The 18,070-nt window shown below is 38.8% G+C and overlaps 1 protein-coding gene across 3 annotated transcripts in view; it reads left to right on the top strand.

Moving 5' to 3' along the window:
* Window positions 1-18,070, top strand: part of LOC122292864 (E3 ubiquitin-protein ligase SHPRH) — a 51,006-nt gene that overhangs the window by 14,846 nt on the left and 18,090 nt on the right. For 2 of the 3 annotated variants that reach the window (XM_043101410.1, XM_043101423.1), the window contains exons 7-10: window positions 7,931-8,186; window positions 10,278-10,518; window positions 10,641-11,383; window positions 14,808-14,974. In XM_043101410.1, coding sequence (XP_042957344.1) covers window positions 7,931-8,186; window positions 10,278-10,518; window positions 10,641-11,383; window positions 14,808-14,974 — 1,407 coding nt within the window. The remainder of the gene's footprint in view (window positions 1-7,930; window positions 8,187-10,277; window positions 10,519-10,640; window positions 11,384-14,807; window positions 14,975-18,070) is intronic. The other variant, XM_043101415.1, reaches the window with a different exon arrangement.

Genomic DNA, 18,070 nt, shown 5'->3' with positions numbered 1-18,070 from the left:
GGAGTACTTGGGGTGGTTGGTGCTCCAACGAAGTAAGAGGGGCATATGGTTTGGGAGTGTGGAAATTCATTCGTAATGGATGGGGGGAGTTCTTCAGAAATTTCAGATTTGAGGTGGGTAGGGGAAACCAGATCAGTTTTTGGTAGGACTTGTGGTGTGGGGATGAGGCCTTGAAGAATGTTTTCCCCTCTCTCTTCATAATTGCTTCGAATAAAGGTGGTTCCATAGTTCCATGGCTGATTACATGGATAACACTGCTGGATTTATTCAGTGGTCAATAAGCTTTATTAGAAATGTCCAAGATTGGGAAGTGGGGGGACATTACTAATTTTTACAGCTTGCTTTATGCTTTAAGCATAAACTTTGGAGGGAAGGATAGATTACTTTGGAATAAGTTTGATAATAAGAAATTCTCGGTTAGATCTTTATACAAGGTCTTGGCATCACATTTTTCTATTAACTTTTTTCCTTGGAAAAATATTTGGAGATGCAAGGTGCCTCTTAAGGTGGCTTGCTTTGGTTGGTTGGTTGGCTTCTTACGGGAAAATTCTTACTATCAATAAGTTGAGAAAGTTTGGTATCGTTGCAATGGATTGATGCTATATGTGCAAAAGATGTGGTGAATCGGCGGATCATATTCTTCTTCATTGTGATGTGTCGAAGGCTTTGTGGGACGAGGTCGTTTTTCATGCTTTGCTACTTTGGGCTTCTGTTATTGTATTGGATGGGAATAGTTTTAATGACTTTTGTATTGTTTTTCGGCTTGTAATTGGGTGTCTCTCTCCTGTACACTTCCCGTGTATTTGAGCTATGCAAAATTACGTTTTTTAATAAATTTCATATGTAAAAAAAAAAAAAATAAAGTTTGTATTAGATTGCTTGGAAGGCTCTCAACTAGTGTAGATTGATTGCGTTGAGAATTTCCGGCAACTGCCTCCACAAAAATTTCTTCATATTTGGGAACTAATTCTAAATGTCATGCAGCTTTGCATGATTGCTCCACTGAATGTGTTAAGAATCTAGGAGGCAGTTTTGGAATTTAGAATGATGAGTTAAAACTCTAAAAATTATATTGTAGTTTAATTTTTCTTTTTCTATTATTTGGTACTATTGTAATAAAAAGGCTTCCAAAACTAATGAATTTAAATTAAGAGAGGGACTCTCTTTTTCTCTCCATACACCTTTTTCACCGATGATGGTTCCTGATGCTTAATGACTAGAGTTTGAGTTTAATTTAGATATTAATCAGGGGATTCCCGAAACACCTTCTCATTGAGTCTAAAGTATTTGCATTGTCGGAGGAAGGTAGTCGATGGATTTGTATAACAGAGAGAAGTTAGAAGGTTACAAAAGAGATGATCATAGGGATGTTCACGGTGAACTGGTTCATTAGAACGCTTGTGGAATGTTCGACTAGCGAGAAAAAAGAGTTCTTTGCAACCTCACTGGATGGTAATAGAAGCTGTATTGCTCAGAGATGTTCCAATGCTCAAGGTTGATATCTAACATTAGGGGAATATGGAGGTGGTGGCAGACAAAATTTTATCTTCATACCTGAAGAAATGGAGGGGAGAGAAGGTGGAATAAAATGGTGGTTGCATTGCGAGAAGCCTACGGCAGTTTGGCAAAGGGAAGAAAAGTTGGTCTATCAAGGACTTAAAACACAACCCAGAAAGTGCCGACCTTGATGGAAGGTGTGCCTAAGTCTTATGCAGATGTGGTTTGGGCACTTGGTCTTGTCGCCAATAGTGCAAACTAGCAAAAAGTGGGCTGGGATTTGCAGCAGCACTGTTGCTAAGGGCAAGGGGCAATTCTGGCATTTCCAAAGAGAAATAGGTAGCCATTGTGAAGATTGCACATGGACCTTCGCAGCCTGCAGATGTAACATGTAAAATGGAAAGGGTTTCCCTAATCAAGAGAGGAGACGTAGAGAAGACTGAAGCTCTTTTCCTTATTAAACAAGACTTGTTAAAAGTCAGACAGTCGATTAACTCTATTATTCAGAGGGTAGATAAGAAAATGGTCTTAGGCTTGTGCTTGGGATCGAAATCTTTAGGCTTGGGCAATTAGGGGCTGAATAAGGTAGCTAATATAAGTACTTAGGTGTATTCTTTTGTATACTTTCTGTGTACTTTGGCTATGCTTATTTACTTTGAATAAAATCTCTTATTACCAATAAAAAAAAAATAAGGTAGCTAATATAAGATTGAGCCAGGAAAGGAGATACACTTAGGCTGAGAAAGGTAAATTAAAGCCCAATCCACCAACCCTTGTTCGACCTAGAGTTGGTGGGTCAAACAATCCAAGCTACTCGAAACGGGTTCCACGTCTACTATCGGCAAAGAAACGCCGACATCATCTAACCATCGGTTGGTGACCACATAGAACCCATTGCTGGGAGTAGGCAACCTGAAGGGTGGGAACTTGGTTGATGGCTTTTTGAAGTTGAGGCTGTCAAGGAAGTTAGAAGCCGAGAATGGTATTTTGGGATGTGTGATGGGTTCTTGGGCAGCGGAAGAGGGCCAAAATGAGTTGGTGAGCTCCTTCGAGACATTTGGAAGTCCAACAACCATAGAGTTTGAACATGATGTATAAGAAATGGGCATTGAGATGCTGATGGTGGAAAATACTGAAATACTAGGTGCAAGGGATGCCCAAACAGATGCTGGTAACTTGATAATCTTTATGCCCAAAGCCTTTAAACGCAATAATAAGGAGGGGGAGCTTCAGACAGCAGTAGGCAAGGTTTTGGAGGTAGCAGATGGTATGGACAATGGTGTTGATGATCTGTGGGATGAGCCTACCCCTTTGAACTCAATGTATCCGTTGAACGCTCAGATGCAAGCATCAGATTGGGTACCATTTAAAGCCAATGAGATTCAACTGTGTAAGATTGCCTTGCATTGTTTTGAAGATCAATTCTTGGCCTTACTCGCAGCTATTGAAGCTGAAGACTCCAATTCAGTCATGGGGTGTCATTCAACCAAGAAAATCGAAAGGAATTAAGGAGACTTACTTGGTTGGTGGACTATGAAGGTAGTGCGAGTCATGGTAGGATCAAGGGTAGGGCAACATCGGTGGTTTTATGTAGCTCAAAATCATCGCGTGGAATGTAAGAGGGCTGGACGAGTTAGAGAAGTGCATCAAAGTAAGAAATCAGCTCCATAGTTGGAAAGTAGATGTTGTATGTTTACAAGAGATGAGATTGGAGTTCATCTCCCTCAGCATCATACAAAGTTTGTGGATATGCTGTGAACTGGGGTGGTCGTATTTGCCTTCTAAAGGGGCATCGAGGGGTATCTTGGTAGAGGGATGCTACTTATCATCCCACACCACACACTTTATATATTTTAATATTATTTTTTATTTTTATGATATTTTATTTTATTTTATTCTTGTTAAACTAATTGATTTGTTCTACTTATCATCCATACACCACATATTTGTTGTAGGAAAAAAAAAAGGTTTGGTGTGTGGGAATGATAAGTAGAATTATTCATCTTGGTAATGTGGGATAAAAGGGTGGTAGAAAAGATGGATGTGGGGAATTTACGGTGGCCATATCTTTCAAGAATATAGAAGATAGTGATCAATGGGCCTTTGCCGGTGTTTATGGCCCGAATTCAAATATTGTGAGCAGTCTTGTGGGATGACTTGACTGGTCTTTGTAGCCTATGGAGCCTTCCTTGGTGCATTGAGGGTGATTTTAATGTTAGCCGCTTTCTAAGCGAACGATTAGGAGGTCGTAGCTCTAATTCTGCCATTGTGGATTTTTTTACTTCATTTATGAGCAGGATCTTTTGGACATACCTCTAGTTGGTGGCACCTTCTCGTGGTCTATTTATATAGAGCACCCCATCTTGGTCAATAATTGATAGATTCATTATCTGGCCCGATTGGGAAGCACATTTTCCGGATCTAATCTAGAAATGACTTACAAGGTTGTTCTCGGATCACTTCCCTATTATCATTGATTGGGGAGTTATCTATGTAGGTAAAATATACTGCAAGTTTGAGAACATGTGGCTGAAATTGGAAGGCTTCGGTCAGCCTATCCCATACAAGAAAATCCTAGTTCCGTGTTGGGCTTATAAGCTGAAGGCTATAAAGGAGGATTTGAAGAATTGGAATGAGCAAATATTTGGAAATGGAGAACACTGAAAAAACTCCCTCTTCGACGAATTGCAGGGTTTGGATGGTGTGGAGGAGGAGAATGGTCTTTCAGAAGAAGAAAAGGCTCATAAAAATCGTGTGACCTTGGATGTTGCAACGATGGCTTTAATGGAACAGATTTCTTGGAGACAAAAATCGAGGGCTTTATGATTAAAAGAAGGGGACAAATGCACCAAGTTCTTCCATCGCTTGGCTAATTAACATAGAAGACACAATGGGAGGATCACATTGAACCCTCCTGAGATCACACATCACATCACCAACTATTATGAACAACTACTCTCAAAACAATTTTCTTGGAGACCGAGACTAGATATCTTGTTTTTGAGTCGCTTGACCATCAAGAAACAATCTGGTTAGAGAGGCCATTCGAGGAGGTGGAGATTTGCAAGGTGGTGGCAAGTATAGTAGGTGACAAAGCTATGGGTCCGGGTGGGTTCACTATGGCTTTCTTTTAGGCATGCTGGGAAGTAGTTAAAGATGGCATCATGAGCTTCTTCCATGAGTTTCATGAAAGAGGTAGTTTTGAAAAAAAGCCTTAATGCTACTTTTGTTGCTTACATTCCAATAAAAAAAAGGGGGCGGTGGAGATCAAGGATTTTCGTCCCATTAGCTTGGTGAGTGGGATGCACAAAATCTGGGATGCACAAAATCCTTTCGAAGGTATTGGTTAATAGATTGAGCACGATGTTGGAGAACATTATTTTTAAGCCCCAAAATGTCTTTGTATGAGGTAGACAAATTCTTGACTCGGTTCTTATTTCTAATGAATACTTGAATAGTAGACTCAAGTTGGGTGAACCAGGGTTATTATGCAAACTTGATATGGATAAGGCATATGATCATGCTAATTGGAATTTTTTGTTAAACATGCTCGAGAGGTGTTGCCTTGGTTCTTATTTCCAATGAATGCTTAATAGTAGACTCAAGTTCGGGGAACCAGGGTTATTATGCAAACTTGATATGGATAAGGCATATGATCACGTTAATTGGAATTTTTTATTACAAACGCTTGAGAGGTGTGGCCTTGGTGAGAAATAGTGCTCTTGGATTAAATTCTGTATATCCACTGTACATTTCTCCATTTTGGTGAACAATACTCCAATGAGTTTCTGTGGAAGCTTGAGCCTTGAGGGATTTGAGACAAGGTGATCCCCCATCTCCATTACCTTTTGTTTTCATAATGGAAACTTTTAGTAAAATGGTCGCAGGTCTTGTGGAAGTTGGATTTCTATTTGGATTTATAGTGGGGGGGAAGCAAGAACTGGCACTCTTGAGATGACTTACCTCTTATTTGTAGATGATACTCTTATCTTCTATGGAGCTATTCAAAATCACATTCAAGATTTGAGGCCTCTCTTACTTTGCTTTGAAGCAGCATTGGGGCTTGAAAGTGAATTTAGTCAAGTCAGAACTACTTCCAGTTGGAAATGTTCCAAATGTATTGAGCTTGGCCATTATTCTGGGGTGCAAATTTTCAACCTTTTTAATGAAGTATCTTGGTCTTCCCTTGGGTACTTCATTTAATTCGAAGTGTATATGGGATGAGGTGCTGGAAAAAATGGAGCGTAATATGGCTAGTTGGAAGAGGATATACTTGTCCAAAGGTGGTAGAGTTATGTTGATAAAAAGTATGTGGGCTCCCACGTACTTTTTTATCACTATTTCTGCTACCTTGTAAGGTGGCTTACCGGTTAGAGAAATTGCAATGAGATTTCTTTTTTCTTTTTTTTTTTTTGGGGGGGGGGGGGGGGAATGGATGAAGAATTCAAGTTTCATTTGGTGAATTGGGCTATGGTATGTATTCCAATACTTGAAGAAGGGTTGGAATTTGGAACTTCTTGGTTTTCAATATGGCCTTATTGGGTAAGTGGTGATGGAGATACAAAATGAGAGGGGAGCTTTGTGGAGGGTTATAATAGATCTAAAATATGGTTGATATTGGGGAGAATGGTGCTTGAATGAGGTGATCAGATCACATGGGGTGGGCTTTGGAAACACATAAGAAGAGGATGGACAATCTTCTCTTGATACATACGCTTTGTAGTTGGGGAGGTTCCAAAATTAGACTCTGGCATGGTTTATGGTGTGGTGGTTGAACCCTAAAGGAAGCTTAACCAGCGATGTATGCTATTGTATGGAGACAGGAGTCTTCAATTGCAGACCTTATGGATCTATTTAGTGGTTCTCCTCAATGGAATGCCATTGTTCTTGAGCTACACAAGATTGGGAAATTGGCACATTTACAAATTTCTTCAATCTTGTGTATACTTGTAAAGTGAATGGAGGAGCTGACAAGATCTTTTGGTCTTTGTCCAAGAAGGGGTGATTCACTGTACATTCATTCTAAAAGTCCCATACAGCACAAAATACAAATCCATTCCCATGGAAGAACATATGGAAGACTAAGGCCCCTCTAAAGCTTCTTTCTTTGTATGGTCAACTTCATTGGGGAAGATCCTCACCTTAGATAATCTAAGGAAATGCCAAATCATTGTGTTGGATTGGTGCTATATGTGCAAGAAAAGTGGGGAGTCCGTGGACCACCTATAGTTGCCTTGTGCTGTAGCCACGAGCTTATGGAATGATCTTTGCTAGAGTGGGGCTCCATTGGGTGATGCCACGAAGGGTAGTTGATTTACTGGCCAGTTGGAGAGGCATCCAAGGTAACTCTCAAATAGCAGCTGTGTGGAAGATGGTCCCGATCTGATTATGGTGGTGCATATGGTTGGACAGGAATGGTCGGAGTTTTGAGGATCATGAACAGACAATGGACAAGCTTAGAGTGTTCTTTATTCATACCTTATTCCATTGGTCGATTGTAATAGATTTTAATGACATGAACGTTCATGATTTCCTTATATCTTTAGACACTCATGCATAGCTATTGCTCTTGTATATTTCTGAGACATGCATCCATCCTACCCGATTGTCTTGCTGCTGTAAAATCTCAATGGAAACTGCTTAGTTGGAAGGTGGTTTTAGATGAATTTGCAAGATTATGACCATAGTGCAAAACCTTTATGTTGTGAGAATTTACCAGCACCATATCTAAAGGCTGTGATTTTCCTGAATTATTTTTTGATAAGTAAGAGTAAAACTTCATTGATAGAAAAAGGCATAGCCGGAGTACATAGGAAGTATACACAGAATAAATGATAATCATGAATTAATTTTCATGAATTATAATTATTATCGTTCTCCATTTCTTTTGCTTTGGGTGGGAAGGTGTTGATGTTGATCTGGATCTATTTATTTTTGCTTCAGAATAGATATTTTAACCTGATTACTTTCAACCAACACTGGATAGTGATATGTTTTTCAGGTTTCTGTAGGATTCTATGTTTTATTTTTGTTTGTTCATTACCTTGTGCCTAATTAAAAGAAGCCACAATTTTTTGTTTGAAACTCTCCCTGCGTCATGGTTACTGTTATCAATTTTTTCATGATGAGTTCATATACGTCCTGTGTACTTGGGCAACACCTATTTACTTGACACAATAAAACTTTATTTTAGCTATCAAAAAATCATTTTTGCATGATGAGCCCCAAGACAAGGAGGAACCTTAGATAGGTTGATGGCCAGCTTAAAACGTAGTCATATATGAATAATTATTTATTGTAAAAGAGTTCCACTGCCCACTTGTGAAGAAGACTTTTGGTTTCCTTCGATACCATTCTCTCAAAGCATTAATGAGTTGATTTTGGATTCAGAGCTCTTTGGTCGAATGTTTCAAGATGGGTCATTTGGTTGCAGGTATCCTGTTAATCCAACTCCGCTCACCAGAATTTTCTGGTGGAGGATTTGTTTGGATGAGGCTCAAATGGTGGAAACTAATGCTGGCGCTGCCACAGAAATGGCTCTTCGGTTATATGCTAAGCATCGCTGGTGCATAACAGGGACTCCAATACAACGCAAACTGGACGACTTGTATGGGCTTCTACGATTTCTTAAAGCAAGTCCTTTTGATGTTTCGAGGTGGTGGAGTGAAGTTGTACGAGATCCGTATGAGGTACGCGGTTCTCTATAGTTTTCATGAGGTGTGCAACGGTGGTTACTCAAAATTCAGCCATTTAGATTCTTTGACCAATATTGCCATCATATCATCGATATATGTTGAATTCAGCCATTGTATTATTTTTCACAAGGTGCACATTATTTTACATGTGTGAGTGAGAGAGAGATTGACTTTGATCTTTCTCTTGGATGAAGAAGAGAGAGAGAGAAGTGTTCTTTTAGACAAAACCATGAAAAAGTGATGACTGAAAATGAAATACATTCATGTCTCCAACACATCAGAAGCTACGACTAGTTTCCAAAAAAATTTTATAATGGAATTTGTTTCAGATGTAAGAAATTATACTGTTATAGGTTTGAAGGATGATGCAATTTTTATATGTAGAAAGCATTGGGTAGCCTGTGAAAACACCTCAAGACGTGGTGAAAATTTCTGAGGAGTGTAGGGAATGCTCTATTTGAATGTTACGTATAAAAAAAAAATGTTCTAATTGAATGTTGTAGGGACCTCTTCCTAAGTGATTACTCATTTATAAAGTTTTGACGATGTCATTACTGATAAAAAAAAGAAAAAAAAGTTTTGATGATGTCATTGACAGAATCACTGGCCAGTAGTTGCCTTAGTGGAACATCCCCCAATCTCCATCATCTGGTGAATGAAAAAATGCAGCCTGGTTTAGAATTTATTACCTTTATCAATCGATTGAGGAATTGAGCAGCTAAAGAAAAATGGAACATAAAAGAGGAATATTCGTTGCAAATGATGATCGATAACCAGCATTGGCCCATCAAGGAAGCAATGGTGCTAAGAGATTTCTGAGCATTCCCTCAGCTGTTTGAACCAGCTGCCAACATGCAATGGAGGATAAAAGACAGGGTCTATTATTTTCCTTAGGAACAGTTCAAATGGGGGAGAAGGCAAGCTGAAGAAAACTAGGGTTCCAAAAAGCTTTCCTTATATTAAATATAAATCCTAGAAAGCCCTAAGGGACACCTACCCCTCAACTACAAGCTAGCGCGCAATGGCTTTTCGGCCGTTGTTACTTTCTGATTGCAGGCTTGAAAATCTCCCTTTCGCCCTCCTTCCTGTTTCCATTATGATTGATTCACTTCTTGCTTCATGAAAGTTCTTGATTCACCCCTTTTTGTGTTGCTAAAAATCCATTGGCCATAGTATAAAATATCTTGCCACATGTTTTTCTACCAGAGTTGGCATGATTTATGGAAAAAAGTGGCTTGGTGACTTGAATAAAAATTTGAGCGATTACAAGGAGTTAGGAATGACAAGTTTATGAGAATGGCCAAATACCTTGGCCTTGAGAGTTCTGTATATTATATAATCTTTGCAAACAATGCTATACATGGAAACAAATAAGTATATGCCTAATATATTCTATAATCTGTCAGATGGTAACTAGATAACGAAGGAAAGAGTTGTATAAGGAAAGAATAATAAACAATAATTATGGAAAGAATAATAAACAATAATTAAGGAAAGAATAATAAACAATAATGGACAGCAGCACAGTCCATTGATAGCCCCCCTCAAATTGATGCGGGTTGATCAACAAGCATCAATTTACTACTTAAGAAGCAATGTCGATGGCGAGTGAGAGCTTTGGTGAAGATATCAGCAATTTGGAGCTCAATGGAAATATGTGGAAGAGTGATAACACAAGCTTCAATTGCTTCATGAATAGAGTGACAGTTGACTTCAATATGCTTTGTGCGCTCATGATAGACATGATTGGCCGTGATCTGAAGAACACTCGTATTATCTGCATGTAGAGTTGTAGGATTAGTCTTAGAGAAGTCTAACTCAGCAAGCAAGCCTCAAAGCCAAATAATCTTGGAACAAGCAAGAGACATCGCCCGAACAAGCCAAATAATCTCGAAGCCAACTCAGTCCATTGACAAGGAAAACCCAATTTAATGAAACATAACTTATACCTAAACACCCCCCTCCCCAGATAATGAAGTAAAATGGACAATGGATCTTTGGTGTACATTTACAAATTTCCTTTAGTCTCTTTTCTCTTGACCATATATTTCTCCAGCTTCTTAAATTTTCTCTCTACCTTTCCAGAGGGGAGATGCAGGAGCTGTGGAATTTACACATAAGTTCTTTAAACAAATCATGTGGCGTTCATCAAAAAAAGATGTAGCAGATGAGTTGCAGCTTCCCCCTCAGGATGAGTGTGTTTCTTGGCTCATTTTTTCACCAATTGAAGAGCACTTTTACCAAAGGCAACATGAAACTTGTATGAGTTATGCCCGTGAAGTAATTGATAGTTTGAAAGATGTTTTTCTCAAGAGAAAAGTCCAAGGTGGTTAATTTTTATTTATTTTTTCCTGTGACTTACATAAGAGTCAGAAGAAAGTATACCAATTTTCAAGTAGGGCAAGCAATTTTTTAAGTTTATCCTATTTTCATGCTTACTTTTTGCAGGTTGTGTATCTTCTGATGCTTTTTCCGATCCTTTTGTAACCCATGCGGAGGCTGGAAAGCTGCTGAACACACTCTTGAAGCTTCGCCAGGCCTGCTGCCATCCTCAAGTAGGAAGCTCTGGCCTGCGTTCTTTACAACAATCCCCCATGACTATGGAGGAAATTCTACAGGTGCTTATTGGTAAGACCAGGATAGAAGGGGAAGAAGCTCTGAGGAGAATAGTTGTTGCTTTAAATGGGCTTGCCGGGATAGCTATAATTGAGAACAAATTGTGTCAAGCAGTGTCATTGTACAAGGAAGCATTGGCTTTAGTTGAAGAGCACTCTGAAGATTTTCGTCTAGACCCTCTATTGAATATTCACATTCATCATAATCTTGCTGAGATCTGCTCAGAGCAACTCCACCTAGAGGGACAACAGTTCCCTGGAAACTGTGAAAAGAAGGCCTTGACGATGCATGGGATTGAAGAGTGTAATCAACAAGAAGTGAAGAGGCGAAAAGTGAGTGGGGAAGACGATGTGGATTTCACATTTGAGGCTGATCCGGCATATTGTACATCCAGCATATCAGAAAATAGCTCAAATGGTGACCAAGAATGTGATGTTGAGCCCCATTTATCATCCAGTTATATTACTGAAAGATCTTTAAGAACAGTCTGTGAGGATATGAAGCAGAAGTACTTATCTGCGTTTAGTTCAAAGCTATCTATAGCTCAACTAGAGTTCAGAAAATCTTACATGCAGGTATGTTTCCTCCTGATGTCCGTGGCAGGGGGAATTTATTACACATTATATATCTTATATTTTTAATGATAGATCTATATGCAATCAGTTCATAAGTTTCTGGTGAAACTTGAAAAATTGTTAAGGATCGTAAAAAATTGTAGATCCATTTGCATCTTTCTCATACAACACCAAAGTTCCATGAGCTACCCAAAATTGAACATAAGCTAGCTTTACAGTTGGCAACTGCATTTGTTTCCTAGGCATGTTGAGGCCTCCAAGAGAAAAATATCCTGCCAGTTTAGAGATCTTCCCTACCACTGTTCTCGCCTACCCTACAAGGGAGTTCTTAGGATCATTATCATTCCTTCGCATTTGTCATGCAAATGGTAGAGTTCTTAGGATGATTTTCAATCCTCCGCATTTGTCATGCAAATGGTAGCGGTGATAGTTCTCAAAATCCTCTGACCTGCCAAATCCATGCCAATTCAGATAAGGCCCTGGTCATGTTTTTAATAATTAATGCATTTTATTTTATTTTATTGGTAATAATGCATTTTATTAAAGGCACAAAGGGGTTAAACCCAAGTACATAGGGAATATGCAAAGGAAACACCCAACTTACGAGAAGAAGAAAAGGAGCATAAGTCTTTGAAGTCTAAAAAACTAAGATTTTTCTTTTTTGGGCACTGCGTGTCCAAGAACAATGTCTCGACTAATCCCAAGGGTGCACAGACTCTCGGCAAGGAGTTTCCGGCAAGTGCACATCGTGTAATTCAAGGGGAAATCTCCCAGTCCTATGGTCCCTAGAGATTGTTTGCATTCAAAGGGATTTGAACCTTAGACTCGGGGGGAGCATACCCCTAAACCCAAGGCTTTTAACACTTGAGCCGGGCCCTAGGGGTTGAAGAAAACTAAGAGATACAATGTTGTGGTGGACAACCTTCCAAAGATAGAAGGTATTGATAAGAGTAGCTTTTAACTCCAACACCGTCCCTTTTCAGCCTTCAAAAGCTTGATTGTTGTGTTGTTGCTAAATACACCATGTTAAGCATAGGTGGCCGCCATCTTCCAAACATTTGAATTTCTTTGGCCTCCACCAGGATTCCACCAACATGCAAACAACTCCACTCGTTGGTGGCATTACTCACTCAATCCCTAAAGTGCTAAATATTGCCATCCATAACTCACTATCCAATTCACAATTATTTATTTTTATTTTTATTTTTTATTTTTATTGGCATCGGGTGTCTAGGATCAACGTCCTGATTAATCCCTGGGGTGCACAGGCCCTCTGCAAAGAGTTTCCCGCAAGTGCATCACGGGTAATTCAAGGAGAAAATCCCCTAGTCCGATGGCCCCTAGAGATTGTTTGCACCCAAGGGGATTTGAACCTTAGACATGGGGGGAGCATATCCCCAAGCCCAAGGCCTTTACCACTTGAGCCAACCCCTAGGGGTTACTAGCCAATTCACAATGTAGTAGAAGGTTATTGCTGCTTTCCCCATTTTATTATATATGGTACACCAATCTAATACAATGATGTGCATCTTGCTAAAATTATTGGAGGATCTTTCCTAGGGTTACCACCAAACAAAAATGCACCCTTCATTATTTCTCGAAATATACTTCCAAATAAATGAAGAGTCAGTTAAAGGGAGCTCTTTGAAATAGGATTTAACGTAAAAAAATACTGTCTTTTGGATGGGATCCAACATATTAGATCATCACCTCTCTCTCCACCACAAAGAATACAACTTGTTGAACAGAGCATCTCCATTTCCTAATCCCTAGTGCTCTAATAAAATTTACATGCCATTGGGGCATGTCATTTGAAAGTTACACTTGTTCTACAACCAAATGCTACGACTTGGGGAAGACAGTTTTCAAGTGTTGATCCCCCCCCCCCCCCCTTCTCTCTCTCTCTCTCTCTCTCTCTCTCTCTCTCTCTCTCTCTCTCATTTGAATGATTTAGGAGAAGAGGCTAGCTAGGGCATACAACAGCCTTATCTTGTGATCCCATATTGCCCGCCACTTGGTAGCTGCTCCTCACACTTATGTAATGACCTTCTTTGTCTATCAAACACCCTCAAAAGGAGGCCGCCTTTATCAGTAGTTACTTGTCACAGGATTTTGCACAAACTAGACAACAATCCTAGGTGGGAAAAAGTTGGCATTTAGTTGTAATTGGGAGGGAGAAGTTCAAGTTCTTTATAAAGATTCCAAGTGGCTCCAAATGTAACCTTGACTGGTCCTTTGGGAGCATGGATTCGGGTGTGGCTTGGACCTTCTTTGGGTTGTTACAAATGATATTAGAGCCAAACCTAACCAGAAGTGTGAGACTTCAACTGTGCCACCTATGTTGAACTTGGCCTAACAAGGATGTCGGGATTTAAGGGGAAGATTATAATACCTGGATTGTGTATAGGAAGGTGGTAAATGGGATCTCACATTGCTTGGGGGCGAAGTTCAAGCCCTTTATATTGATTCCAAGGGGCTCTAATTGTAACCTTGACAATTCTTTTTGGAGCATGGACTCAGATGTGGCTTAGACCTTCCTTGGGTCATTACATTAGCTGAATCAACTATATTCCTCAGGGAAAGTTCAGGTGTCACTCTCCCCAACCTTAAACAAGACCACCTTAATGTTGCCTCTATGTGTGCGTGCGTGATCTTTATTCTTTCTAGCCAATTATGGCATAGGTCACCATGGAACGAGCCCTCTTGATGACACAAAACGAAATTATTGCCCCTATGAGTGCTTTTCATTCACTTCACCTTCTGCAGGCAACATGCGACCGCTCTCAATACCTTGCACTTCCTTGGCAATCATTCCCACAAGATCCTCTTAGCGTTGACCATTATTCTGGGTGATCCTTTTTTTTTTTTTTTTTTTTTTTTCCCACATAACTGAAAAAGAAAAAGAGGGGGTGGTTACAGAAGAGCATTTAATCTGGAATCGACACCTCTGATGTTTTTTCTTTTTCTTTATTCCAGTGACTCTTTATAACATTTTCCCAAAAATGCTTTTGGTTCTGCTTTGCAGCAGAAAAGAGAAGCAAAATCCTCTTATGCTTTCTCTTTTTCTTTTTTCCCAATGAATCTTTTATAACAGTTCACCAAAATGCTTTTGTTTCTGCTTTGAAGGAGAAGAGTGAAGAAAAGTTTGTTTCTTCGCTTGCTTTTGAAAATTCTTTTATGTTTTATTATTGATTTAGATGCTTAACTATTGTTAAGTAATCTCTTCCATATGACAGAAATGTCATAGTGCATGGCATTTTTAGAATTCATTGTGTATCTTCATGCCTCAGGTATGACTTTTTGAGGAGCTCCCTTCTCAAGTTTCAAATGGATTGGATAGCTATATAGATTGTAAATTTTACGTGCTAGTAGTTGTATCTTAGATTTTTCTTAAGTTATGTTTGAGGTTTTTTATTTTTTGAAGGTTAGTAATGCATTGAGAGACAGAAAAAATCAACACACAGTTTGGTGGTTGGAAGCCCTTCATCATGCTGAGCAGAACAAGGACTTCTCAAGCGAGTTGATCAGAAAGATTGAAGAAGCTATCTCACGAGCTCCAAACAATTCAAGGTCATCAAGAATTTCATCCCGGTTAGTTATGGTTTTAGTCGTCTATATCATCACTTGTTGCATTAAATTATTGTGACTGCTACTACTTTTGATTTTGTGAACTGTTAATTGTAATAGTTCCTGTTCACATCAGAAGCTTTTAGTTTTAACCCCATCTGTCTAACTAAGAGTGTTGAATATCCCTATGAGACTATGGGGCTACTTTGAGCTAAAATACTTGTAAGCCATGAGGATATGGTAAGTTGGCATAGATGTGGAATTTATTAAAATCAGTGACACATTGTAGTCATTACATAGACAATACTAAGCAGTGCACCAGAATTGAAAGCTCGACAAAACGGTTCAATTAAGGCCAATTCAACTTAAATTGGTCAAAAATTGAACCAGTTTTAGTTTTTTTAATTGTTCATAGAACTGTTTCAATCGTTCAAGTTAATTTCAGACTGACTTGTGCCAGTTTTAACCAATTTATTTATTTTATTTGTTAAATGAGTTTTTTTATTTCTTATACAGATATGTGATAGAACTAAACATATATTAATTTTATATAATAAGAATGGTAGAAAAACCGAAAGATAAAACATGGTGTTCTTTACTTTCTTTAGTTGAACGGATTTTTTTTTTTTTTAATTTTATTGATAAACATAACTTTATTGATCATAAAAAAGGCAAGGGCCCAAGTACACGGGACATATACAAGAGCATTGTCAATGCATGCTAGACTGTTAGTTTAGTGATACAAGAAATTCATAAAAATATATGCCATTAGAATTAATCACAATCAACCAATGGAGTAAAGTATTGGAAATGAAATTTTTAAGCTCATCTATTCACCACTCAATCTTTGAAGCTTCTTCCATTCCTTTTCCTTCCAAACACACTGCTATAGACATATTGGGACCATCTTCCATATTGGTGCAATCTAAGAGTTGCCTAGAAGGCCTCTCCAAGAAGCTAAGTGATCGATTATCCTTCTCGGCATCACCCAAGCTAATCCCATCCGAACAAAGAACTCATTCCACAAGATCATAGCAATCTCACAATGAATTAGTAGATGATCAACGGACTCTACTCTTTTTGCACATACAACACCAGTCCATGACAATGATTTGACATTTTCTTAAGTTGTCTAGTGTGAGGATCATCCCCAAGGAAACCATCCATACAAAGAAGATTGCCTTGATGGGTGCATCTGTCTTCCAAATACTCTTATATGAGAATGGATTTGCGTTATGCACAAAAGTAACGGTGAAAGATGGTTACCTTGTCTCAAGCCTTCGGAGCTTTAAAGAAGCCCTTTGTTGTGCCATTAACTAATATAGAAAAGTAAGTAGTAGAACAATGTTTGATCCATCTCTCAAGCATGTAAACCGGGAATTTCCAATCAGTCATAAGCTTTTTCCATATCAAGCTTGCACATTAGCCCTGGATCTCCCGACTTAAATCTACTATCCAAGCATTCATTGACAATAAGCATTGAATTTGCCTTCTTCTGACAAAGGCATTTTGGGGCTTTGATATTAATTTCACCACCCTGCTCAATCTATTCACCAAGACTTTGAGAGGATCTTGCACATCCCGCTCACTAAATAATGGGGGATGATCTTTTGCCTCTTAAACACTAAGCTTTTCTGGGATAAGAGTAATAAAGGTTGCATTGAGGCTTTTTTTCAAACTGTCCATTTTCATGGAATTCATGAAAGACCCCCGTTATATCATCCTTGGCCACTTCCCAACAAGTTTGGAATAAAGCCATAGAGAAGCCATCCAGACGTAGAGATTGTGACTTCGCATTAGGAATGAAATGAGTATTTTGTATTAAACTTGTGACTTCACACAAAATACTACCATTTTTATGTGCTTATAACTTAACAATATTTATCCTTTGTAGATGATAATATTTGAGGCAAAAAAAATGTGGACAATTGAGGTCAAATACTTGAATTACATGCTTGTTGAAACCATTTAAATTTATATAACATTCTTATTTAAACTAGTCAATGAATTCAGAGATAAACTCTTTTATATATGATAGTAAGGCTTGAATTTCTTTATATACAGATTCAAAATTGTCATGAATCGCCTGATTCGGTTTGTTGAATCATTTGATTCATTGAATCAGTCCTTTGATTCCAAACCAATTCCAATTTTACGAGCCTTGTCAAAATCAGTGACTATACAACTCTTGGTGTAGACTTGGTTGTATGTGTCAAATTACTAGAGAAACCAGAAAATACGACCAGAATTTTGGAAAAACTCGTCTGCCATGTGCGCAGCCCCATTCTCTTTAAGTAGGCAATCTTTACAAGGTAAGAACTAGGTATAACTCCTAACTATTAGCATCTATACATGGTAAGAATAACTATCGAGTAATATGGTAACACAAAATAATATAGCTAATATCTATATTAACATCCCTCTTCAAATTGATGCTGGTAAGTCAAATAACAACAGTTTGCCAACAAGAAATTGATGCCGTTGTCGAGTCATGGCTTTGGTGAAGACATTGGCCACTTGGAGATCATAAGAAATGTAAGGAAGAGAGATCACTTGATTGTCCAAGGTATCGCGAATAGAATGAAAATCAACCTCAATGTGCTTGGTGCGTTTATGGAAGACGGGATTGGTTGCAATCTGAATAGTACTAGTGTTATCAGCACGAAGAGGGGTAGAAGTAGTCTGAGAAAACCAAAGCTCTTCAAGAAGACCGCGTTACCATACAATTTCAGAACAAGCAGTAGACATGGCACGATACTCGACCTCAGTAGAGGATTTAGAAACACGATATTGTTTCTTACATCTCCAAGAAATTAAGGTATCACCTAAAAACATACACCAACCTGTAGTGGATCGATGCGTATCCGGACACCCAACCCAATCAGCATCATTATAGGCAATAAGTTGAAGAGATGAGCCGGTAGGAAAGAACAACCCATGAGTAAGTGAACTTCGAAGGTAACGGATGATGCTTCAAACTACAGCAAGATGGAGATACCGAGGAGAAGACATAAACTGACTGACTTGATGAACGACATAAGAGATATTAGGTCAAGTAGTGGTCAAGTAGATAAGACTCCCAACCAAGCGCTGATAGAGAGTAGGATCATCCAGAAGGTC

Source organism: Carya illinoinensis, chromosome 1, assembly GCF_018687715.1.
Source record: "Carya illinoinensis cultivar Pawnee chromosome 1, C.illinoinensisPawnee_v1, whole genome shotgun sequence".
Classification (NCBI taxonomy): Eukaryota; Viridiplantae; Streptophyta; class Magnoliopsida; order Fagales; family Juglandaceae; genus Carya; species Carya illinoinensis.
Note: the sequence above shows the minus strand (reverse complement) of the source record. Positions and strands in the feature narration are given on the sequence as shown.